Source organism: Amblyomma americanum, chromosome 11 (assembly GCF_052857255.1).
Source record: "Amblyomma americanum isolate KBUSLIRL-KWMA chromosome 11, ASM5285725v1, whole genome shotgun sequence".
NCBI classification, from domain to species: Eukaryota; Metazoa; Arthropoda; class Arachnida; order Ixodida; family Ixodidae; genus Amblyomma; species Amblyomma americanum.
In genome coordinates, this window is record NC_135507.1 from 49,643,208 (window position 1) to 49,668,447 (window position 25,240).

At 49.3% G+C, this 25,240-nt stretch overlaps 1 protein-coding gene across 5 annotated transcripts in view; it reads right to left on the reverse strand.

Moving 5' to 3' along the window:
* The window catches only part of LOC144110932 (microtubule-associated serine/threonine-protein kinase 3-like), a 276,237-nt gene that overhangs the window by 80,670 nt on the left and 170,327 nt on the right, over nt 1-25,240 (reverse strand). For all 5 annotated transcript variants that reach the window (XM_077643999.1, XM_077643998.1, XM_077644000.1 and 2 more), the window contains one exon: nt 21,913-21,995. In XM_077643999.1, coding sequence (XP_077500125.1) covers nt 21,913-21,995 — 83 coding nt within the window. The remainder of the gene's footprint in view (nt 1-21,912; nt 21,996-25,240) is intronic.

Consider the following 25,240-nt stretch of genomic DNA (forward strand, 5'->3'; position numbering starts at 1 on the left):
CCATGAGACTTCTAAAGCTACCGCAGTAAATTTTTCGTTCGAATTCTTTCTAGTGGACGCTATTGCATCGGAAAGTGCTCAGTACACAGCACGGTAGGTGGCTAGCCGGACTTTACTATTAGCAAAAAAAAAATGAAACGCAAACAGTTCAGCTGAAACGCGAACAGTAAAAATGAGGTCTTGGCCGGGGAAATCTCAGTACTGGCGCAGGTTAATTTCATATCGAAGGCGCGACGACGCCTGTCCTTTAGAAGTCAGGGACACTTTCTTTCTCGTTCTTTTTATCGTCCCACAAACATTTTTGTCCTTTATAAGTAGCCCGTTATACTTAGTGGTACGGGCAGGGGCACTTTCTTTTTAGTTCTTTTTATAGTCCCACAATAATTTTTGTCCTTTAGAAGTGCTCTCTCTCAAACTAGCTTGTATTTCCTCCCCAGGAGCTAACATTCGTGTTGCCATTTCAGTTCCCTTGTTCGCCTGTCATTTTCTGCTAGTAGCACGTATTTCATAAAGTAAAAGCTATATTCGAGCGTGAACTGCACTGCTACTGCCACGCATCGTACATGGAAGAGCTATTCATTGTCTGAAGGATGCAACGTCATCCCGTCAAAAAAAACAAAAAAACAAACCAAATACGATCTGCGCGAAACCAAGATACAACGTAAAGAACACGACCAATTCCGCCGTCTCAAGCCAACGCCTGCGGAGGAGGAACGGGTTCAAGTTATAATTGGCCGCGCGCTGCCGTGCGCCGAGGGGCACCCGATAATACACGCTCACCGTTTCATTAACCAACCGATCCCCGACACCCGATTACGGGACCAGATCACGACGTGTCCCGCACCACGAGCAACTCTTTCCGCCACACTGCCCCGCCACTCCCGTATGTGAACGAGTAGATAGCGACTGGCGGAAAGAAATAACAACAACAAAAAAACACACAACCCGCCAAGACTGCCCGCGAAGCGCACGCACAGACTCGTTCCCAATCGAAACGCCGCAGAACCGCAACTGGTCAAGGGCTGTGTCAACGTTAAACCAGCTCGCGCCGCTTCGATGCGGCCGCCTCTTATCGGGGAAAGACATCGGCCCGTAGCTAAACCACATGCACACTTTAACTGCGGAGGATAGTGTCAAGGAGCAAAAATAAAGAAAAAATAAGAAAAAAAACCGAAGCTCAAGCGACGGGACCTCTCTGTTTAGCAGCACAGGGGAAACTGCGGCGGCCCGGCGACAAATGGTACGCGGCTGTCGAGGCCGATTCCTAGATTGCTGCTGTCGTGGCAATCATCGTCGCCCTACTTAAGTTGGGATAGAGATAACGGCGGTGACTGGGCGGTGAAGAAATGGGGCCGTGGAGACATTAAACCTGGCTGCAAAATTGGTAGGGGGCGCGATCTAGCAGGTATGGGTGTATACTGCAGGCGCGGAATTTCACGCCGATGGCCCAATAGAGGGGACGTTCTGTGGGGTATAAGCCCGCGGTCGGCGAAGCTTGTCGTGAGCGAAAGTTTTTGAACTTACCCTGGCTGGTCCTGTGATATCCAGGCGGGCTTGCCTTTGCGAAAAAAAAAAAATGTCGATAGTCCATAGACGTTAGTCTATACCCTTTCCATTGAAGTGTTTGTTAGAGTGTGCATGTTGGCCTTACCGTGCGGGCAATTTTTGTGCGATGGTGAGAGGCTGGACATTCATTGCTTTGCTTCACAGCCGCACGTAAATCTTCCTTTTAGTTTTCCGCCGCCTCACACTAACACGGTATACGCATCAGACGGCTTAGCGTTTTCGGCTACATTTCTTTGCAAGTTGTTTTACAAAATTTTCACATAACCCTTATGAACGCAAAATAGCGAAACAAAGGCGTTCACAATAACAGCAAACAAGGCGCCGGCTGTTGCAAAAGTTTACAGTCCATCGCGTAATTTGCATGAACGGCACGGCGGACAGTAAACATTTGCAACAGACGGTACATATAGCAGTGACTAGTCAGAATGAACTAAGCGTTCCAAGGAACTGGTCTTTGGGTAGCAGAATAGTTATATGAACAGGGCGAGAATATTAACTGTAGAAAGCCAACAGCAACTGCACAACCTCTCCGAATGAAGCCAACCCGAGAGACAAACAGCGACAGGCTGCCGCCGAGTTATAGCGTTGTTTCTATCTGTGAGGCATTCCGTAGGAACAGTTCGAAATGAGTGCACGCTGGTCGATTTTTTCGTGCCACGGTTGATGACTCGATTAACCAGATAATTCAGAAAGGGATGTTCATGCAAAGCTACCGATATTATACAGAGCAGTTTCCTAGGCAAACGGTTGCCCTTTGCCTGACCTTCGTTCGAGCAATCGTTATATGCTGAAGCGTACGCGACACCGGGATAGAGTAATTTCATTCCAACAACAACAACTCTGATGTTTCCCGCGAAAATCAGCTCGGTGCCACAACTCCTCCACTTCCTTATTTCGTCAATGGTGCGCGATCCTCCGGAAGGAAATGTGCTTTTAAGCGACGTTAAACGAGTCGATGCATTCCGCGCAGGCGGATGTCCAGGCCGAAATGGGCCATCCGCGCGGTAAGAATTTCAATCAATCAATCAATCAATCAATCAATCAATCAATCAATCAATCAATTGAACGCGAATATGTTAGCGCATACTATGTCACGTCAGTCATACTGATCGAATATGCCTCTTATTATAAGCTGTGGTTTATGGGGGCTGACAGTACCAAAGCGACTGAGGCTGTAAGGGACGCCGCAATGAGGTGCTCCGGAAACGGACATCTCGCCTATGTCATACACGGGACCATTTTTTGCGATCGCTTCATGTAATTCGCGAAAAACGCGAAAGTTCCTTACAGCAGGTCGTGCGACCGGGTTAAATACGTGACCAGGTGATCACTTTACCCCGGTACGCATTTAACCTCGTGACCGGGTCGTGCGATGTAGTGACGTAACGAATGAAGACACTCCGTGCGAACGACGCGACCTCCTCACGTCCAAGGCCTTACCACCTGACAGTGCAGAAGTAAAAAAAAAGTCAGAATCTAAAAGCAACAACAAAACGATGAAGTGGTGAAACGCGGAGGGGTGGGTAGTATTGGTTACAATCTGTAGTAGTAGCGCCACCTCTCATGTCAACTTAGAACCACAGGGAAGCAACAGGCGAGCCCAAAATAGCGAAGGCTTATAGAAAGCTCAGACCAATACCTCCAGCTCCCACGTGACGAGAATTACAAAGGCCGCGTCGGGTAAACGTCTGCGCTCAGAAGAAAAAAAAAACTGCCACTATTCAGGGCGACCTCATCTACATATCAAAAAGCTTTAATCTGGAAGAAGCAAAGAAAGGGAGAAAAAAGTTGCGCCGCTAAAAACATTCCCCGCAGAAAAGATAGGAGGCGGCCTCGTTTAATCCACTTTCTTCCTTCTTACTTTTACGGCCTGTCCAGCTTCCCGCGTTAAACAAGCTTCATAGCATCACAAGCGAAGCGTTGTGTCTGCCCCTTCCAAAGAGTTCTCCCACAAAACCCCCTTCCAAACGACCTCGTAAACCCTCACTCGAAGCTCTTCTGAGCAGAGGCCTCTGGATTATGGAAGCCTTTGTGACGTGTCCCGCACTCTCCCCAACAACACAACGTTAAACCTTTGGTCGACAGCTTCCCTATCTGCCCTGTTTTTTTATAACTTTATTTGACCTTCCCACCATTCTCTGGCTGCAGCGTGAGTGGCACCGGTACTTCCGGGACGTGTCGGGGAAGTGAATTGGACAATGATCGCCCACAGGAGCGCATCCCTCCGCCCACAACCCCCGCGTTTACGACCGTCGTAAACGTTGTTCTTCCAAAGCCTATAGGTCCGAAGTAAATGACGAAAAACCACCGGGGCTTTCCCTTTACGCATAAAAGACAGCGCAGGTCCGAGGCCTGGCTAACCGAATTTTCAGCGCTCGTCCCTGAGCTCAACCACTCTCATACGAGGCCCTTCTTTATACATGCCTTGGCTCAAAAAGGACACTGAGGACAGCGCCAACCCATTCCTGACGCTTGTTCAGCACCTCAAGACGCGTTTACTGTTAATGGAAATTAGATTTAAAAGTCAAACGCCCCCCCCCCCCCCCCCCTTCCCCTTAGAATCAAATTCGTGATGTTGATAGTGGCGTCGAGAGAGTTATATGGGCTCCGTGATCGCGGGTGAAGTAAATAGTGGGGCGGTCTTGCCTCAGAGATCAGTTACACTTCAGAAACTGCGCCGGAAAACGAGAGAGAAAGTAGAGAAAGCACAAACAGGCACATATATAGCGCAGGCTTCCAACTTCCCTTCGAATGGTTGCAGTCCTACTGTACGCTCGAAACACACAACCTAACGAAAGAGAGGTATTCATCAGGAGAGAAACATCGCAGATCACTGCGACATATCGCGCGGGCGCTGGAGCAAAAAAAAAGAAAGAAAAAATTAAAAGAAAAAGAAACCAATAAACAAAAATGTCAAGGAGCCGCTTAAGACATGACGGAGTGTGCGAATACTATGTTTTCGAAACTTAATCGAATACCAATAGTCGAGCTACGGCACCGAATCGAATAATCTTATGACTATTCGATACTATGATTAGCGAATGATTATGATTATACGTACGAAACGAACATTCGCGCGAAACAGTGAAAAGCCAGCGGGGGCGGTATAACTCGTGGAGTTAGAAGCTGCAGCTGTCGAAAGATGCGAGAGTGATCTCCACTGCGAGGCACGAAGCACGCCCTCAGTATATATCAACTATTATGCCCCCATTTCATGCGGCTCAGAAAATTACCCTTTGCTGCTGCTGACGAGGAGTGAGAGGGGCAAGAATTGTGATGATGATGATCATAGATTTTTATGGCGCAAGGACGTCTATGGCCAAAGAGCGCCATGGCACAATGTATTTTCCACTGCTCAAGGTAGGGTGACGAAAGACCCATTTTCCAAGCATTCCACCCTGAATAAGCCGAGAAACAGGCTAGGGGAAAGCTTGTACCCATTGTATCACCGGTGGGTACACGGCGGCACTGCATGGGGATCGAACCCCGCACCTGCCGCATGCGAGGCGGATGCTCAAGCACTTGGCCACCGCTGCGGTTAGGGGCGAGAATTGTGAGCTATGGCCTTTCGATATCATTCATGAAGGCAGGATTTGCTGAACCCAGCTGCACCGCGCCTTTATATCCACCAATCTTGGAGGCTATATATAATATGTGAGCCACCATGACCGCCGCCACACGAATGGACCGCGTGGCGGCGCTGAACGCACAGACCAATCGCAGCATCATGTAGCGCGACGTCAGAGTGGGCCCTGTTTTCGAAAAGGGCCGTCATAGAAAAACCACGGCGAGCCCGATTCGAATTTTGTGCCTGTTATTCGAAAGGTATTATGAAACTTGTGATCGCATTCGAATCGTTTCGAATGACTTTGAATATATCCCTTATTGACTCGTTCAGCGAATCGCCAGTAGCGGAATATGCGATGCGATATTCGAAAATTTCGAATATTCGCACACCCCTAGAGGGGACCAGGGCAGAGGTATCAAATAAACTAAAAGTCTAAAAACCACAACAGAAAGAAACCCCGCCGCGGTGGCTCAGTGGTTAGGGCGCTCGACTACTGATCCGGAGTTCCCGGGTTCGAACCCGACCGCGGCGGCTGCGTTTTTATAGAGGAAAAACGCTAAGGCGCCCGTGTGCTGTGCGATGTCAGTGCACGTTGAAGATCCCCAGGTGGTCGAAATTATTCCGGAGCCCTCCACTACGGCACCTATTTCTCTTTCTTCTTTCACTCCCTCCTTTATCCCTTCCCTTACGGCGCGGTTCAGGTGTCCAACGATATATGAGACAGATACTGCGCCATTTCCTTTCCCCAAAAACCAATTATTATTATTAAAGAAACCGCTAGACAAAGAAACGAAAAAAAAAAACTCCCAGTGGGATAACACGCGTGGACGCTGAAGTTAAAATTCTTATGAGAAAGAAAATTGAAAAAAAAACGAAACGAGAGCAAAAGCGAGGGTGAAACAAGCTAAAATTATGGATACAATCCTTCGTACAATGGTAGCTTTACCGTTGTTACCTGTTGGTACTATCCATGCGTCAGAGCTCGGTCGATCGCGTCAGCCCACAGTGCGCGTTAAGCCGCCCCCCCCCCCCCCCGCGACTACCCACGCCAGATTGGGCAAGCGCAGAGGAATCCGGCAAATCAGCGGACGCACACACCTGTAAATATCCCCAATAGGGATTACAGGCAGGTGCGCCCACTCGTATAGGAATCACGCCTTATTACGGGGGAGCGGGTTATGAGCACCGGTGCGTCGAAGCGCAGAACACGCTCCGCTAGAGCAGCTAAGCAGCTGGAGAACTCCCACTTGTCTTCCAAGCCACCGCTTCGGTGCCTCTTTTCCCCCGCCAACTTCCCACGCTGATACGCCCGGCACGCTTACTGCTTCCCAAACTCCCCCGCACTCCCCACCGCCACGGTCTGAATCCGGGATACCGCCTCCGCAAGCGCACCGCTCAATGCTTCTCGCCCTTTACCCGCACCCACTCGCCCACCCAACTGCTCTCCTTTCCACACACGCGACCTGGCGGGGGTTCACATTTCCACGCCCAATGACAGTTCCATTGTTTCTATCGGGAGTGCGCAGCCAATGTGGACTCCCAAACGCTGCTCTGTCAGTGACAGGCACGACATATAACATAGAAAAAAAAATGCAACGAAAGAAAAAAGAATCCTTTTCACTAACCCCGAGGCACTAAACGCGGAGGTGGCATATTGGGGAAAAGGGGGAGGGAGATAAAGGAACGGCTCGTCTTTCTTCCCTAATGGAGAGCGCGCGGAGAGCCGTTTCGGGAGAGATCTCCCCAACGGACTCCCGCGGAACGTTGTCGGCACTGAGGCTATTTTGCTTACACTTTTTTTTTGTTCTGAAATTCCCCGGAGGATACGTGAGGTAGGAGGAAAAGCAGAAACCTGGCAGCCCAGCAATAATGCTACACGAACGGGGAAAAAGATGCTGGCAGTATAGCATTACCTATAAATCGACACACAGCTGTGACGTAAAAGAGACACGAAAAACAAAAACGCACAAGCCTTTTTAAACACAAGAGCTGCAGCTCTCCATTGAACTTCAATAGAGAAGTTGAAGAGGCGTTTCATGCAATGTGTCAGTGACAGCTTGCACGCGTTACGGCGAAGAGTTAAAAAAAAAGCATGTGACAAACGAAAGTGCCCGGGGGTTAAATTGCGAGCATTGCTTCAAGCAACTGTTTACATAAAGTGGGGGCATGTGACAATAATGGTATTGGTAATATGCGATGATGTGACAGTCTTATTCTCATAATGTGTGGCAGGGTAATGGTACGGCGATAATATTGTAATGTGGCTATAAACGAGTCACGTGGCTATTATAAACCACGCCCAGACGTACGACCGGCATGCGCTAGAAAGGAACATGAGATTAGGGACTTTTAGAACAGGGTCCCCTATTCCAAAAGCTTCCATTGTCACGGCGTTTAATGCCCCTCCCACACACACGGTACTCATCGAGGGAGTTTCCACCAGAGGAACCTCTTCTCACCAAAGGGGCAAAACATGAAAGGAGTAGCAATCGCTACTCCTTTCATGTTTTGCCCACACTGTGCACTTATAGCACTCATAGAGAGAGCTGAAACAGCAATTGAACTTCAGTGCCCCTCTCTCTCATACGGCGGCTAAATTCAGCAAGAGGTTTAAGACTGAAGTGGAGTACTTTATTCATTCGTTCAGCTTAAAGTTTATTTCTCTCTCCATAAAAGAACTAGCCGACAGATTATCGCATGAGCAGCAGCAGATCTTGTTCATCGCCTTGGCTATAGTGAGAGATTTTTGACGCTGCTAAACATTTTTACTGTCTTGAGACCTAAGCATAAAATATAAACTCTAGTCGAAAAAGTAAAAGCGCACAAATGTATTTTCCTATTTGTAGGCTGCTTTCGAACATTATAAGCTGTTGAGATTTTATCGTCTCTGCTTTTAGTTTTTGACGCTGGATGGCGCTGCGATCACGGATTCTCGAAGGCTCCTCCTTTGGGCCTCAACAGTCCCGGACGGGAGCCTTCGCCTCCAGGGCCTCTAGTAGCAAAGGTGCGACATTGTGCCGTGCAGGAGATTATAGTTCCCCTTTTCACATAGAAAATTAATTCCGAAATAATTTTTGCATGGCCGTGTGGGGTATAAGACACGGTAGAAATGCCCATAGACCTGGAATGGTCCCATTCTGAAAATGCTAACCTAACTCCATTCCCATACATTAAGCGCGTTGACATCAACTGACGCCTATAGAAAAAAAATGACTGTGGTTTATCTCTGGTTAAACCTGGAGTGATGCGATAGCTACATCTGGCCGAGTGGAACTTGCTCAGTCGAATAAATAATAATAAATAAATAATTGGTTTTTTTGGGGAAAGGAAATGGCGGAGTATCTGTCTCATATATATCTTTGGACACCTGAACCGCGCCGTAAGGGAAGGGATAAGAGAAGGAGTGAAAGAAGAAAGGAAGAATAAGGTACCGTAGTGGAGGGCTCCGGAATAATTTCGACCACCTCTGGATCTTTAACGTGCACTGACATCGCACAGCACACGGGCGCCTTGGCGTTTTTCCTCCATAAAAACGCAGCCGCCGCGGTCGGGTTCGAGCCCGGGAACTCCGGATCAGTAGTCCAGCGCCCTAACCACTGAGCCACCGCGGCGGGGCTCAGTCGAATTGCAAAGTCAGTTTTTCGCCGCTCTGTTTAGCTGGGCGTTCCTTCTTCATCTTCGTCCCACTTGACACGGCGCATGCGCACAGCTGTGGCAGCTCGGATTCGCTGGCGCGCTGCGCCGCCGGCAGCAGCAGCTTCTCCGCGCGACGTGACCAACCCACGTGACCAACCACGTGGCCAACGGCGCCGCCACGGAGCTCAAGTGGTGCGACGCCAAAGGGTCGAAGAGGTGGCGTAGTGTAGCTATCGCTACAAAAAGTCGGACACAACCGAGGAACGAAGCCGCAGATATCCCTCAAAGGAGGCCCTGCAGCCAATGGCGTGACCGATTTTCATGACGCCGCGGATAATCCGATTAGGCCTAGATCAATCCCCTTCCACCCGTCACCCCCTGCTACGTCACGCTAGAGGGTATGACTTCCTTAAGAGAATAGGTCCACTCCAGAGACCGGAGGGCTTCCGTTGACTATACGTATATAGTTTCAATCCAGCACGCTATTTGAGACAATGCAATATAATATCATTACACCGAAACTGCGTCAACGACTAGCTTCGTATCAGCTGCGGCACTGCCACTCAACCCGCATGGGAGAGCCTACACTTAGGGAGCGAACAAAACGGGGAAGGAGGGTGTGAAGAAAAGGTCGCGTTCTCCCTAATGGGGAGCGGCGCGTGGGAAGGAGGCGGCGTGTCAGTGCGTCGGCGCGAACCCGTCGCGTCTCTCCGAAGGAAAGCGACGCCTATCTCAGCGCGTTTATTGGCGGCGGAAGAAGCTGTCGGGTTTAATAACGGAAGGCCCGCTCGGGGGGTACTCCGGAAGGTGAAAAATTCAGGACAGGTGGCTTCACGCCTCGAGGCTGTATAATGAGACAGCCGAGACGTCGACGGCTCGTAAACAGACAGACAGACAAGCAAACGCAAACATACGCTCGAAAGGAATAACGCTCTCAGCCTTAATTCCCCATCGACCGAAGTTCGCCTAGCGACAACACGATACTACGCGCCCACGCTAAAAATGTATAAGAAACGCGTGGATGTCAAAACCAGGAGGCCACTTCTAATAAGACGCCCGCACTGTCTCGTGGTTATAAGGGCTATTCTTTTAAATCGCGCGCGAAACTCGGTTCCCGTTTGGTTAACCATACGGAATTTCGCAATCATCGCGTGATGACGCGGTGCTTTGAAGATGCCTCAGCTACGAGAATGTATGAAATACAACAGTTAACGAAACCGAGGAAAGTAAAGGGGAATGTTTTTACGGTGATGTTGATTAATGTAGAAAATTAGTTGCGTAATCACCTTAGATACAGAAAGCTGAAGAAAAACAACTACATGCGGGACCCGAACCCATGACCTCCGCATGCCGCCTGCAGTGCTCTTACGACTCACATACGGCGGCGGGCAGCTGACTTCCCTTTTGCTCCCGAATTTATCCCTGTTGTTTAGCGTTTTGTGCATTGGCTTTGTGTATACCGAAGACCTTCTCCTCTCCCAACCACTGTCTGCTCAATGAGAAAAGGGAAAGCCTAAGAAGTCAACAAAACTAAATAGTGAATGCAGTGCCCTGCCAACTCATATACGGTGGCGACATCCTGCCCTTTTGCTCCCGAATTTATCCCCTTTGCTTAGCGTTTCGTGTATTGGCTTTGTGCATACCGAAGACCTCCTCTCCCAACCACTGTCTGCTCAATGAGCCCAGGAAAGGCCTAAGAAGACAACAAAACTAAATAGAGAATGCACTGCTCCATCCACTCATATACGGTGGCGACTGCCTGCCCTTTTGCTCCCGAATTTATCCCTGTTGTTTAGCGTTTTGTGTATTGGCTTTGTGTATACCGAAGACCTCCTCCTCTCCCAAACACTGTCTGCTCAATGAGCCAAGGGATAGCCTCAGAAGTCAACAAAACTAAATAGTGAATGCAGTACCCTACCGACTCATATACGGTGGCGACAGCCTGTCCTTTTGCTCCCGAATTTATCCCTGTTGTTTAGCGTCTTGTGTATGGGCTGTGTGCATACCGAAGATCTCCTCCTTAATAGCGGCGCGGTAGGGGAGGGCTGCTACTTCTAACGTCGTCCCAACGCTTGTCCGCTCGAAGAGCCAAGGGAGAGCCTCAGAAGTAAACAAAACAAAATAGGGAATTGCGACGAGCCGACTGCGAAGAGAACGGTGTGCTTTCCCTGATCCCCAATGAGGCAGCTGCGTCGGTAAGATGGGAGTAAATGTGTCACGTCTGCATTTGCAAACGAATTCGTTAGAAAGGTGCAGGCCCTCTGCCCTTTTGGGTTCGGAGGCAGGCGACAGCGAAAATGCCAGTGCAGAACGTTCAATGCCAATGCCAGATTAACGCTGAAGGCCGTGTAGAGGCGCCCGTCGACTGTCGTCAGCGCGAACCGAATGCGAAATGTTTTGCCAATCGAGCGAAAAGCTTACCGTGCGCAAGGAGAGAGAAAAAAAATGCAATGCGGGGTACGCCTCAGGCGTGATTAGAAAACGTAAGGATGTCGAAGCGAGCAGACCGAAACGTGCCCGGAGGCCCTGACGCTAGGATTCTCGCTTCTTTTTCTTTCGCGATCCTGAATAAGGGCTTTCTGAGGTATACAGTGCCTATTCTATTCAGCATATTAAACGCACTGTAATACTTCTGCCAAAATAACACTGCATACTGGGCGAATCGGGGAGTGAGAAGTATTGTAACAACTAGAGACTATTAAATTTCTAGCGGTCGCCGCGGTGGCTGAGTGGCTACGGCGCTCGACTGCTGGCCCGAAAGACGCGGGTTCGATCCCGGCCGCGGCGGTCGAATTTCGATGGAGGCGAAATTCTGGAGGCCCGTGTACTGTGCGACGTCAGTGCACGTTGAGGAACCCCAGGTGGTCGAAATTTCCGGAGCCCTTCACTACGGCGTCCGTCATAGCCTGAGTCGCCTTGGGACGTTAAACCCCCATTAACCAAACCAAACAAATTTCTAGCGCGTCGTAATAAAAACCTCAGCTGCTAGTTGCCAGCGCGGTCCTGTTTGCTTATACGCTCCGTGCTCTGTTCGCTGGCCGGCTTTAATCACGCACAAACAGAACGAACACAACCACCGTGGCAGGTAATAAAGAATTACAGAGAGGAAGAACCGCAGAATAACTCGTTCAAGCCACCCTCACCCAGACGTTGTCTCGAATCCCACTCCGCACGTACAAGGAGGCTTTGCATAAGCACGCCAGAGCTGTCCTAGCGTCTTTCATCCAGACTTTGGTTTACTAAAAATGTTTCCGCCACGTTCCTCTCTCGTTCAGAAACTGCTATTCATACACTGAAGTAATTACTCTCCTATTTACTCGCACGATCGACGCGTCCCTATTATTAGTGATTAATACCAGAGAAAAAAAAATACGGACGTTAAACTGGGTTGACGCAGAGGAAATACGCTAGCACGTTTCTTCGACTCCCAATCTTTTCCAATTTTGATTCAATTCCAATCCTGATCCCACTGTTTCTCACGCACCAGTCTGTTCCAATTCTGATTATATTGCAATCCCGATTGTGTTCCGATTATGATTCTTGTACAATTTGAATTCTATTCCCGTTATGATTCTATTCTCATTCCATTTCTATCCGTAATCGCCTCTTTCATTCATTTCTGCTGAGTCATTCATAGCATGGTCTCTTCCTACAACTGGAGAGGCGGATTTCCCACTTTCCCTTTCATAAAAGGGAGTTCGCTAGAGGGCAGCTTACCTCCTTTTTACTCCCATATAGTCGTATTAGTGTTCAGAGTGTAGCAGGCGGATAATGGGGAAATCCCCCTAAACACCACCTTCCACGGATGACAGCTAGGTAGACGCTTCGCACAGACACGGACAAAGACGCCGAGGCCGCCGGACAGCTGTCGCCTTCATAGTCTTCGTAATGTTACCGTATTAAACGTTTATAGACCTCTCCAATAAGGGCTCCGTGGGCGTCGCCACATTGCTCGCTATTGGCCTATTGGGGCTGTTGTGCAATTGTGAGCACAAGGCGCTAGAACGGTGGAAGCGGCAGCGGAACCGGTTTGCAACAGTCCGGAGAGGAGGCGTGTCGACATCCTCCTCGCCCGACGGAAAGGTCGGTAAGCGTGCCTTTCAAATTAGCAGCGTTTGTTTCCTGACAAACAAGTACGTTCATTATGCGCCGAGTAAATACGGTACTCGAGGCTTTCGCAAACATCCGGACAGGCATTTCGAGCAGAGGCAATATCCGTCTATTGGATTACTCAGGTTGACTCGTCTAGAGTGCACTGCACCTAGAAATCGATACTGGGGGACTGGCAGGATGATGAAACAACAAAATATCGCATCAGCGCGTTTATAACTGAAAACGTAACAGGAGGCTTTACTACTATTGCTTTTACGGTAACCTAACCGTTGGGAGGTTCGTCTTCTTGAATTCAGTTTCCTAACAGACGCTCCCCTGTCGCTCTTCACTGCAGCACAAACTCTTCTCTCGGGCGAGTCTGCGCAGCTCATCCAATTTCCGCTTGCTGTTTCGCCGCCCCGCGTTTTGAAACTGAAAAAGCTCTCACGTTTTCCCCCTTCATAGGTGCCGAGTGCCAACGGTATCTATACCTGCCTCCCACCAGGCTCCCGAACTCGCACATTTTCCCCTTCACAGGCGCCCAGCGGCAACGGTATCTATAATTGCCTTCCCCAGGCTCCCTTCCCATCATTTTCACTTCAGGATGCTCAATGTATAGCGCCTCGAAAAACTATTACTGAGCTGCAAGATTTTTTTCGGCTGAGATGTAACACAAGTGCCCGTTCCAATCCCGTCTACCGCTGCACTGACAACTCAACCAGTAAACCAAAGTGGAAGCAGCCAAGTGGACCAATAATGTACGTTTTTCCCTCATTCGCCGTTAAACCAAGAATGAGTCTCTTCCCGGGAACTGTTGCACAAACCAGGCCGAAAAACAGCGTCGGGAACCCGGTTTCCTTCGGATCTGACGCTGTGTCACGCCGCTCTGCCAGTGAGTATACAGAAAAGCTCTAGCGGATTGTGTGTCTTTCAGAGAGCGAGTAAACACAATCGTCACGGGAGGGCGCTTCCTGTCTGACTCCATGCACGAAGTGAAGCCTCGCCCCTCCATCTCCAGCGACACAAGCCCGGCGGAGCTTTGTTTACACCTAGTCCCGTTGTTTGCACGGGGTAGCGCGTGCCCTATGTGCTACAAGCTGTACTGCGCTCTCCCAGTGTATCGACCAATGAACGCGGTGCGGAAGGGCAGCACAGTTCCAGCTCAAGGCGGGTTGCTCTCTAACGCTTTTCTTTCTTTCCTTCTTTCTTTATCTCTGTCTCTTTCCTTCTTTTGTTCTTTCTTTCGTACTTTCTTCATTCGCAGTTTCCTCGTATTTTTTATTTTTACAGAAATACGCAATACATCGCAAAGAAAGTCGGGACATAAACGGAAATACAAATAAAAGACAAAGATGAACTGTAGGGGACGAACAGGCAAAGAAGTCTCCGATACATCCCCCAAAACAGTGTAGCAATATCCCTAGCAGCACGTGTAATCGGTCCAATATTAGAAGTGTATTGGCAAATGTCCAGTGTGCAACCATCCATCTCCAATATTGGGCCAATTACCTGCGCTGCCTGGGATAAATCGCGAAATAAACAAGAAGTGTATGCCGGTGGAGTAGTAGGATAACAACGTAATACACCGCAATGGTAGTCTGGAAACAACCGGAGCTATAAATCGGAGATATGAAGATGAACGAAGAAGGAGGGTGCCACAAGAAACCGCCAACGTCAGCGCCGAGAAAGCCAATTAAGGACCGCACAAGACCCGATATCAAACCCCCACCAGCGGCTCGCGCGCGCGCACACACACACGCCCACGCACCGCTGCTCGTCGAAGGCGTCGATTCCGCGGGATCTCGCACAGCAACGCGTGCGGGATCTCGAACAGCAACGCGTTACGAAGAGACGAGGCTGCAGAAAAGCTTCGCTTATTACGCGGACCAGAGGATGGAGAGGGTGGTCCGGCGGAGGTGCGAGGGTTGATCCGACACGCGGAATGTGCCTAATTGGGCAGAGCAGCCACCGCGCCTCTGTTCGTCCCACTGATTAACACTATTCGCATGGGGCCTTGTGGGCGTACGGAGGGTGCCCTTATGAGCCGCGCGTGCCGTCACTAGCGTGTTTTTCCGGCTCTCGATGGAGAGCAATCGCTATCACTTCTAGACAAATTTCGAGCACAAAATGATGATTGTGAATTTTTTTTTATGGCGCAAGGGCATCTGCAGCCAAAGAGCGCCATGACACAAGGTATTCGCCAAAGCATTTGAGTACAAAATAAAAAAAAACTGCTAAAGGCATTTAAGTCTGCTTACGTGCAGGAATGCGAAAGCATGGAAATTTTTATAACGCGCGTTTTTTTTCCACGGCGCCTGTAGCGATTGCATTTTTTATAACATTTTTATTATTTTCAACTTTTTCTTTCCTTTTTTCCAAATTTTATTTTTATTCATTGTTTTCAAACCTTTTATTCATTTTTATTTTTAACCGATTACTACTTATTGACTGATTACTGCTTAATGACTAATTACTAATGAATTACTAATCACTAATCACCAATTCTTAGTAATTGCTAAGAGTATACGGGTTATAGCAATTATGTCATTGATAACGTCATAGTGCGACAGATTTCGCGGACGGACGGACAACGATGAGCCATTAAAGGCTTTCGCATTCCTAGTTTCAAGCACATTCCGACCCCCCCCCCCCTCATTCTCTAGGTAAGCATCAAAATGCGTCGAAGTGCCCAGTTCCTATAAAAAAAATAAAGAAGCACACTTTAAAACTCGAGTGTGCACTTCAGTATGGCACGTGTGTCTTTACTGCGTGGTCGCGTACGTGTCTAGATTTAACAGGCACGATGACAATGAACGAATAACTCTTCGACAGAAGTGCGCCTGGTTGGGTCTTGAAACAAAAGTTGAGAAATACTGACACCAACCAGTAACAAGACTCACCCCTGAAGAAGCGACCGAGTTGGTCTCGAAACGTTCGGCTGTAAATAAATTATTGGCTGGTGTCAGTATTTCTCCACTTCATCCATGGCTACGTAAAAACGGCGTCTTGTGCGTCATAAGTGAAAACTACCGTGTTCAAATGGTCAGCGAACGACAGCCACGGCACCACCGGCGTGTTTGAACAGGTCTTTCCTCGTACATGGACAAGCTAAGGCAGTGGTGCAGCGATCCAGATCGCCCCCGTAATCGGGGCCGGTTTCGAGCTAGGATTTGAGCCAGGGGCTAAGTGTAGGTGGATTGAAAGCATGGGGGAGTCCCGAATGTACGACTGTTGTCAGGATTTCTGCCGCAGTATTTGCAACGGGGGTAGCCGCGGGCTGTGCTGGCTTTAGTTCATACTTACCCGAGTTACTCCGAGAGCACAAGACAAGATTCTTGCTTGGGGTTGGTACTTCTGGAGTTGTGCTCTCGCCCTAATAAACACTCAACCATTCACTGACCCAGTCAACCAACCAATCAAACTCCACGCCGCACAGAGCGAGGACAGAGAATTCCCTACGCTGCCTCCCTCGAGCTGTTATGGCGCGATTCTCGAGAACCGGCCACAAAACAAGACGGCGGCATCGACGAACGACTTGCTCTGAACCTCAAGAGCGCAAAGCCCCAGAAGACGCCGTTCCGACATATGTGGACGGGGACGACGAAATCAGGCAACGAAGAGGACGCGAGAAAGGAACGCAGTAGCAAAAACAACACACACACACACACACACAAGTGGTCCACCAGCACCTTTTCCGAATCCCGAGAGAGTCAACGCAGTACACGTCTTCGCCAGAGCGCTGGCCGAGTACCAACGGTTCTCGGAGAGCAGCCGCTTTGATGTCGAGACGATGGGACACACAAACGCGACAGCGTCCCGCGGAGAGAGCCGTCTGTACACAGAGCCATTCCTCGCGAAAAGCAACCCCGCGGCTACGCCTCCAGCATCAATATAGTGGTCGCTACTGTCGTCGAGAGGACACCAGTGCAGCGTGTCCAGCTCAGCTCCATGTCTGCGTCCACTTCCATTCGCACCTGTTATGGAAGCCAACAGTAGCCGAAAACAACGAAAGCATACTGGAATGATTTTTCTTAATTCTGTGGTATTCACCAATAGCGAATTAGTATAGCGTGGTCACTTTAGGGCTGAAATTACCAACAACAAAAAAGGTACAAACGTTCCCGTATACGACTGTCATATTGTTTCGGTGAACCCGCCGCGGTGGCTCAGTGGTTAGGGCGCTCGACTACTGATCCGGAGTTCCCGGGCTCGAACCCGACCGCGGCGGCTGCGTTTTTATGGAGGCAGAACGCTAAGGCGCCCGTGTGCTGTGCGATGTCAGTGCACGTTAAAGATCCCCAGGGGGTCGAAATTATTCCGGAGCCCTCCACTACGGCACCTCTTCCTTCCTTTCTTCTTTCACTCCCTCCCTTATCCCTTCCCTTACGGCGCGGTTCAGGTGTCCGCCGATATATGAGACAGATATATGAGACAGATACTGCGCCATTTCCTTTCCCCACACCCAAAAACCAATTATTGTTTCCGTGACTGTTAGCTTCCTTCGCATGTATGTCACAACGATCCTCCATTTCTTGATAACTGCTCCATTCGCACGTGTCAAGGCTGTTTCACACGATGCGATTGTAGTCGCAGAGCTGCGAGATTTGCGACGGGGAGTCGGCGTCATTGCACACCTTTTGTGACAGACTAACGACTAGCTGGTCACACTGACGCGCCGTCGGCGCGATCGTTGCGAACGGCCCAGCCGTCAACCAATAGCATTTCAAGCGAGCAGACGCATGGGAAAGTTCGTGATGCGAGTGAGCGCTTCCTTCCTTCCTTCCTTCCTTCAATAACTCCCTCCCTTCCCTTCTTCTTCCTTCCTTCCTTCTTTCCTTCAATAACTCCCTCCCTTCCCTTCCCTCCCTTCCTTCCTTCCTTCCTTTCTTCTTCCATCCTTCCTTCCTTCCTTCTTTCCTTCAATAACTCCCTCCCTTCCCTTCCTTCTTTTCTTCCTTCCTTCTTCCTTCCTTCTTTCCTTCAATAACTCCCTCCCTTCCCTACCTTCCTTCCTTCTCTCCTTCAATAACTCCCTCCCTTCCCTTCCTTCCTTCCTTCCTTCCTTCCTTTCTTTCTTCCTTCCTTCTTTCCTTCAATAACTCCCTCCCTTCCCTACCTTCCTTCCTTCTTTCCTTCAATAACTCCCTCCCTTCCCTACCTTCCTTCCTTCTCTCCTTCAATAACTCCCTCCCTTCCTTCCTTCCTTCCTTCCTTCCTTCCTTCCTTCCTTCCTTCCTTCCTTCCTTCCTTCCTTCCTTCCTTCCTTCCTTCCTTCCTTCCTTCCTTCCTTCCTTCCTTCCTTCCTTCCTTCCTTCCTTCCTTCCTTCCTTCCTTCCTTCCTTCCTTCCTTCCTTCCTTCCTTCCTTCCTTCCTTCCTTCCTTCCTTCCTTCCTTCCTTCCTTCCTTCCTTCCTTCCTTCCTTCTCGTTCTTTGTGTAATGTCAAAGTGTGCGCTGGCGCTGTTTTTGTCATGATATCAAGCGGGCCTGTCTACTTGTAGTTCCCTTACAAAAATTTCCTTGGACAGTCTACAGATTGTCTATAGACTTGTCTATAAAGTCTATAGACTCTCTATAGACAAACCCTAGAGCGGAGTCTATAGCAATACAAATCTTATAGGCAGTCTACAGACTATCTATAGATTTATGGCCATTCACTTTTAGTAGTATAAATAGACAAATATATCTATAGGAAGGCAGCAGTCTATAAGAAGTCTATAGACTGTCCATAGACGATTTTTGTAAGCGTTTGCCTATCTATTAACAAGCGCGAAAAAACCTAAAATGTCTTATCGAACATAAAAATTCACGACAGCTCAATACAGTTAGTCCCGATTAAAAAACAGGCACATAATAACGTTGTTCCGACGTTTATATTGGCCGAAGCATTCCTCGCCTATTTTTGAAAATAGGCGAGCGCCGCTGGCGCCGCACCGACTGAAATGGTCAGCACGTGAAATAGCGGCTGCAAATTGGCGTCGCAGGCACAATGCGCCTGGGTCGTGTTTTTTTTTTTTAATTTTTTTTTCGTGCGCATGCATCATGTGAAACAGCATTCATACGGCATTTCGTTTTGCCTACCCGCGAAAGCAAACTTCTTTCATCAACGCCACGACTGCACGTGCATAAGCTGGACAAAGACGAGCCGAGCTGCTTAAACAACAACAAAAAAAATTAGCTGCGCTTTAACCACTCCTGAACTGGTTAGAGAGCACTGAAAGATATAAAGGCTGAGATATATAAGAACGACATAAAACAAAATGTGAATTACTTGCGTGACACGGCACACCTTCCGCTAAATGTACAAATTTGCCCTAGCAGACACAGCGAGCTGCGGCATATTCCAACATGCCGCACAATTTATGGTACATATATAGCCTAGCAAACACGTCGCCCCGTCTATTAAATAAGCTTCATAGCACTGCAAAAGTTGATGTATCACGAGAGTACCGCGAAGACATACAGGATGTATGCATGCTACTTTTTAGATTTCACCATGCTTTCCCCGCTTCTTTATTTCTTTCGTTCCATAAAGTGTTGACCTGATTTGAATAACCAAAGACCTGCTTTTCTATTAAGTACATTTTTTCTGTTGCTTTTTTGGTTATTTTTTTGTGTACGCTTCATTCATTATTGCTTTTTTAATGATGCGCCAACCGTTCTTGGCAACCATTGTTTGCATTTTTGCTCGCTACTTGTGTACGTAATTTGCATGTTGCCTGCTGCCCTGCAATTGTAGGGGCCGAGGGCATGTCAAGCCACAATTTCTGGCTCTTTCCCCTCGACCCTCACCATGTGTACATGGAAAAATAAATTGAAAGCTGTGGTGTGTCCGGCAAGTAGACGCGGCTTGGCGTCTGAAACGTCGAGTGCTTTCCGGACACTGGACAGGCAGCGCGCCCACATTGCCACCCTGGCAGTTAAATTACTGATCCATCGCTAGAGGTTGGTCAACTATTGAACGCTGCGGCCTATTCTACCACACTCTACCGGCGAATCGCAAGGTTAAAGGTCAAGTGGTGCGACACTCATGGTGGACCACACAACTGACCTCTGGCTCATTTGAAGGTCATCCGGCAACGCACTGCAAAATCGGCTTTACTTAGCGTAGTGAATCTTTCGCTTCAAAAATTCAGGAGAAAAGCCAGCACATGCGATCACCGAGCATCCCGCAGCATCGCTTCGGAGCGAGGGAAAGCATGCGAGCATGTCTGGCTGCGCCTTTTCTTTCGTAACATGTGGCGCCCTCTCGGGAGTGGGCGGAAAATCGTCCGCTGTACAAAAAAAAAAAAAAACCACCCGCCGCGGTGGCTCAGTGGTTAGGGCGCTCGACTACTGATCCGGAGTTCCCGGGTTCGAACCCGACCGCGGCGGCTGCGTTTTTGTGGAGGAAAAACGCTAAGGCGCCCGTGTGCTGTGCGATGTCAGTGCACGTTAAAGATCCCCAGGTGGTCGAAATTATTCCGGAGCCCTCCACTACGGCAACTCTCTCTTCCTTTCTTCTTTCACTCCCTCTTTATACCTTCCCTTACGGCGCGGTTCAGGTGTCCAGCGATATATGAGACAGATCCTGCGTCATTTCCTTTCCCCAAAAACCAATTATTATTACAAAAAAACTAGTTGAAAACTGTTTTCTCTTTAGTTATTTGCATCAGGCGTGCAAGATAACAGAACACCTCATCTCTGGGCCGTCGCAAACCGGTACGGCTCTTACTTCCACCGTGCTAGCCGGAGGTGCACAAGAGTGTCTAGCGAGCAAAGTGGCGCCACCCATGGAGGATTTATTGAAAAGGTCTATAACAATTATGTCGTCCGAACGCGGTGACCAATCGATACAGGCCAAATTCAATTTCTCCTCATCGACAGAGCTGCACACCGTACTGCCCGTTGTCGCAGCTGCCGATCGGATCGAGGAAGAAGTCGAGCTCTCTCCAGGAAGACGGGTTGAAATTCTGCTCCTAATTCTGCTCGCATACGCCACTCGTTTTGTTACAAGAACTCCCCCTTCCACGTGAAAAAAATATTTGTACGTAAAAACAAACAGGTAGCTTCCAGCCGACCGCGAACCCGACCCCGAACCCGAACCCGACCGCGGCGGCTGCGTTTTTATGGAGGAAAAACGCTAAGGCGCCCGTGTGCTGCGCAATGTCAGTGCACGTTAAAGATCCCCAGGTGGTCGAAATTATTCCGGAGCCCTCGGCTACGGAACCTCTAATTCTTCCTTTCTTCTTTCACTCCCTCCTTTATCCCTTCCCTTACGGCGCGGTTCAGGTGTCCAAAGATATATGAGACAGATACTGCGCCATTTCCTTTCCCCCCCCAAAACAATTATTATTATTATTATTATTATTATTATTATTATTATTATTATTCCAGCAATAAAAACAGAAAAAAAACTGACGTTTAGGCTTTTTGCGTAAATCGCGAGATTCGACGACATATACCAGTCGCTCCATTACAGAAGAAATACAACGCAAAAAACTGGCAGTGGCTTAACTTGGCTAACCCTGGAATTCAGCGAAAAGCAAGCACGCTCGCTAAGCCTCTGAGGCTCGTCCATGGCAGCGTTCTATATATAACCCCACACGACCACGTGGCTATGACGTGGTATCACATGGTATTACGACACCCCCATCGGATGCCATCACGTGGCTTCACATCACCCCATCGGATGTTGTTTAGGTCAAAGGTCCGAGGACAGATCTCGAGGCCAACTAGATGCCATCGGTGAAGGTCAGCGGTCAAGGGTTCGTCACCATAACTGTACCACATATGGTCATACACGGCTAATGTAGTTGGGCTGAAGGTAGTTGAAGGTCATCCTCCGGACTTAGCCACGACTGCTTTACCTTGCGCAGTGAAGCTTTTCGCTTCAAAAACGGGACGAAGCAAGCAGATTCACAGCGCTGATGCCGCTCCGGCTGTGATGACGCCGTAACACGGCATATTTTCCAGAGTCCTCGACTCTGGTGATACTAACAGCTATCGCTACAGAATAACGATGAGCACACAAGAGCAAGGCTGCGGAGGGTGTAAGCATACACGCACTCACCGTTGTAGAGAGGGAAAGGTTTGGGGCCGACTGTCCCATGGTCGAGCTTCGCATCCGGACCAAATTCGACTGCCCCGACGTCCCTGCAATGGTGGAAGGAAGAGACACAAACAAAGGGTGAACACCAGGGCAAGGCAAGGCAAGTGCCACGATCGACAAGACAGGAAACAAACTATATCGGCATTGGGAGCGGCTTTATGGCGTCTGTGCAGCTAAGGAAACGCCCACTTTATTGCTCGGGGTTTCCGTCAACGCTGAAGGGGCTTTCTAGCAGCACCTATTTACGCATGCGCCGTTCAGCCTGCACAATACAAGTGCACAGAACGCGACGAGGCGCTACATTAATACCGTTTTTTTTTCTAGGAATATGCGCCCGATAAACTTTTTCTGGTGACTGTATATGATTACACTCTTGTGTGCACCAAATAGTAAACATTCCTATTTTCTTCAGATGATTTCAAAAGAACAGCCTGAATCAAAATATCGTAGTAGGCAGTGTGCTCTGAAACACGTTCCTGACTTCTGTTGTCTTTGCACTAAATCAAATTTTAATCGTACCATCTCATCACTGCTGGGTATTATCAAAACGTTGCAATTAAGTCATCAAGGATAAAAACGTGCTGTGACTATTTTGTTCCACGCACACTTCATTGTACCTTGCTTTTGTGTTGTTTCGCTGTTTTGTTGTACCCCCCCCCCCCCCTCTCCAGTCCACAGTCCACAAGTAAACAACCAAATCAAGTACTATGGCAGATGAAAGTTTTTGGGTTAGCTAGGAGATACCGCAAGCTACAGGGATGCGTAATACATTACCTGCTGTGTTTGCAATGCGATATAATAACACTTAACGCCAGCAGGCATGCCACTGTCGCAATAAAAAATTAGACGCTGCTGATGCTTACGTTGAGGAAAGTCAGAAACAGACGATGTGACGCCGCTTCTATCCAGCCAATGGTTTAAGACCAACGATGCATTTAAGCCCCATGGGTCCTCTAATACTATTCCGGGGTAAGGACAAATAAGAGAAATTCTTACGAGGAGGGGGGGGGGGGGGAGGAGGATAGCGTTGGAAGGTAATCGAAGGAGGGATTTCATTTCGATCGCCCAAAAAAGTCCTGTTTTCAGCTAAAGTAGTCTTCCTGTAATCACTCCACGGTAATCAATCCATGCAGGCCGGCGTCAGTGTGTCTTCGGGTGCCCACAACCAGTCCACAGCCGTCCAACTGCATCGAGTCACCCACGTATACAACCGACAGAGGGCCCCCAGTCTGTCATGTCCACTCAAATCATGTGGCCACGCAGGTCATGTTGTCGGGGATGCCTAATCGTGCTTGTGGTGTCTTCCTCCTGTGGCCGTCCTTTTGCGCTACCTTTTATTCGGGTCTAATCGTCGGCCCCCAACGAAATGGCATTCCAAAAATAGCCGGTGAGCTTATAACGCGATAGCGTGAAGGAACCCGTGTCGCTGAAAAGCTGGTGTTGTCGCCCTTGGCCGTGAGCGAAAAATCCGCGAAAAAGCCCCAGAGAAGCAACGTATGCGGGCCACCTAGGTCACGTGACCTTGCGGCGTCATCGCAACCTGCGCACCGGATTGTGAGCAAACTGCCCAACATGGATTAATGATTGTTCGCGAGAGGTTGCTCGGGAAGAGCAACCCGGGTCGCACAAGCCCCGTCGGTGGCAGCACCTGCCATCGCAGGGCAGCGGGAGTGGTGTGAGGACTGCCAGGGATCTACGGATGCAAAGCTCATAATGAACAATTCCACATGTAAGGGCATTATTGCCCTATTAAGACTATCGCGTCACACCCGTAAGGCGGAGCTCAGGTGTTTTTAATTTTTAATGCGATAGCATTATACTCCACATTTAGCAAAAATGACGGCGTGTGTCTCGAAATCGACTGCTTGGACAAAAGAGATGACGTGACCATGTGACGTCATGAGAACCTGTCCACCGGGCCAGCTGTTAACTGGCTCACCGGCTGGTGAGCAACCTACCCACCACTCCAGGTGGGAATTAAAGATTGGTAGAGACAGGTCGCGTGGCCCGGTGACGTGATCAAAGAAAGAAAGAATAAAGAGAAGGAAGAGCAATACAGAGAAACGAAAAAATGGAGGGAATGTCCGATGAGAACCACGTCTTAATTGGCTTCGGCCACACCAAAGTGGCAAAAATGTGGGTCTCTAATGGTAGCACATTCCACTCTAAGGGTATGTAAGGTATCCCCACCCCCCTCCCCCTTCTTGAAGTTATTGGGCGTCAAAGCCACACCAGGTTGCGAGGCGTGCCTCAGTGAAGAGTTCCTGCCTTGTTTTCAGCCGCCTCTGGTTCTTGATAGTGCGCTCAAATATAGTGTTGTCGCACTAAACTTCCGGCGAAATGCGGCTGGCAATCGAACCCGCAGCCTCGTGCTTAGGAACACAAGGCGAGCGCCAAAGAACCCACGTGGTTAAGCGTTAAAACGCCCTGCACCCTAGCACTAAGCCCCTCCTAGAACAGACAAGTGGCGCCACTAAAATTCCCAAGTGGGCACAGCTCTGCAAGCGGAATCACCATGTGTCAGCGGTTGCTGTCGCTGAGGGAAAGAAATGTGAGGCAAACCAACTGATCAGAGGGCAAACAATCCCGCTGAGGCAGTCGCCCCGTTATTTTGCCGCCTGTGCAGCGATTGCCGTTCAAAGCCTGTTTCACATGCGAGCGAAAACGCTAGGAAATCCAGTCGCCGCGGAACAAACACGTGTCCTGAGTCGTCGCGGCGAGGTTGCAACAAGTTGAAAATTCTTCCCTCCGACGCGCACCTCAACCGCGCTCAATTCGCTTGCACCTGAACCAGCCCGCTTAAAAAGGTCCGCTCTGGCAGCCGCTAATGCTAAAGTACAGCCGTCTTCGATTTACCTCGCTACAATCGAATCCAAGAAAGGTGGGCGGATAAGGCGTACACTGAACGATAGCTACCTTTCAACTGACAGCAGCTCGAAAGCAGACCAGCCCCAAAGGAGAGAGAGTGAAAGTCGCTAGCCACGTGCTTCCCACGACACACAATTGTCATTGCCAAAGAATGCGCAAGCGTTCCAGCCACACCGACGATGACGTAGTGGCGGCTCGCGGAGGAAAGGGGGGGGGGGGGGGTGAGCCAGTCTAGCAAACGTGGGTCACACCGTCGCTATCGGGGACAACGGCAAGATAAAAAAAGCGATTGCAACTATTGACCTCCTCCTCTCCCATGCATTGTGTGGTCGCCCAGTCTCTTCAGTTCCAGATAAGTAACTAGGTAGCTTTCCTGGAGTAGCATGCCAGGCCAACAACCAGGCAGACCTCTCCAGTTTCA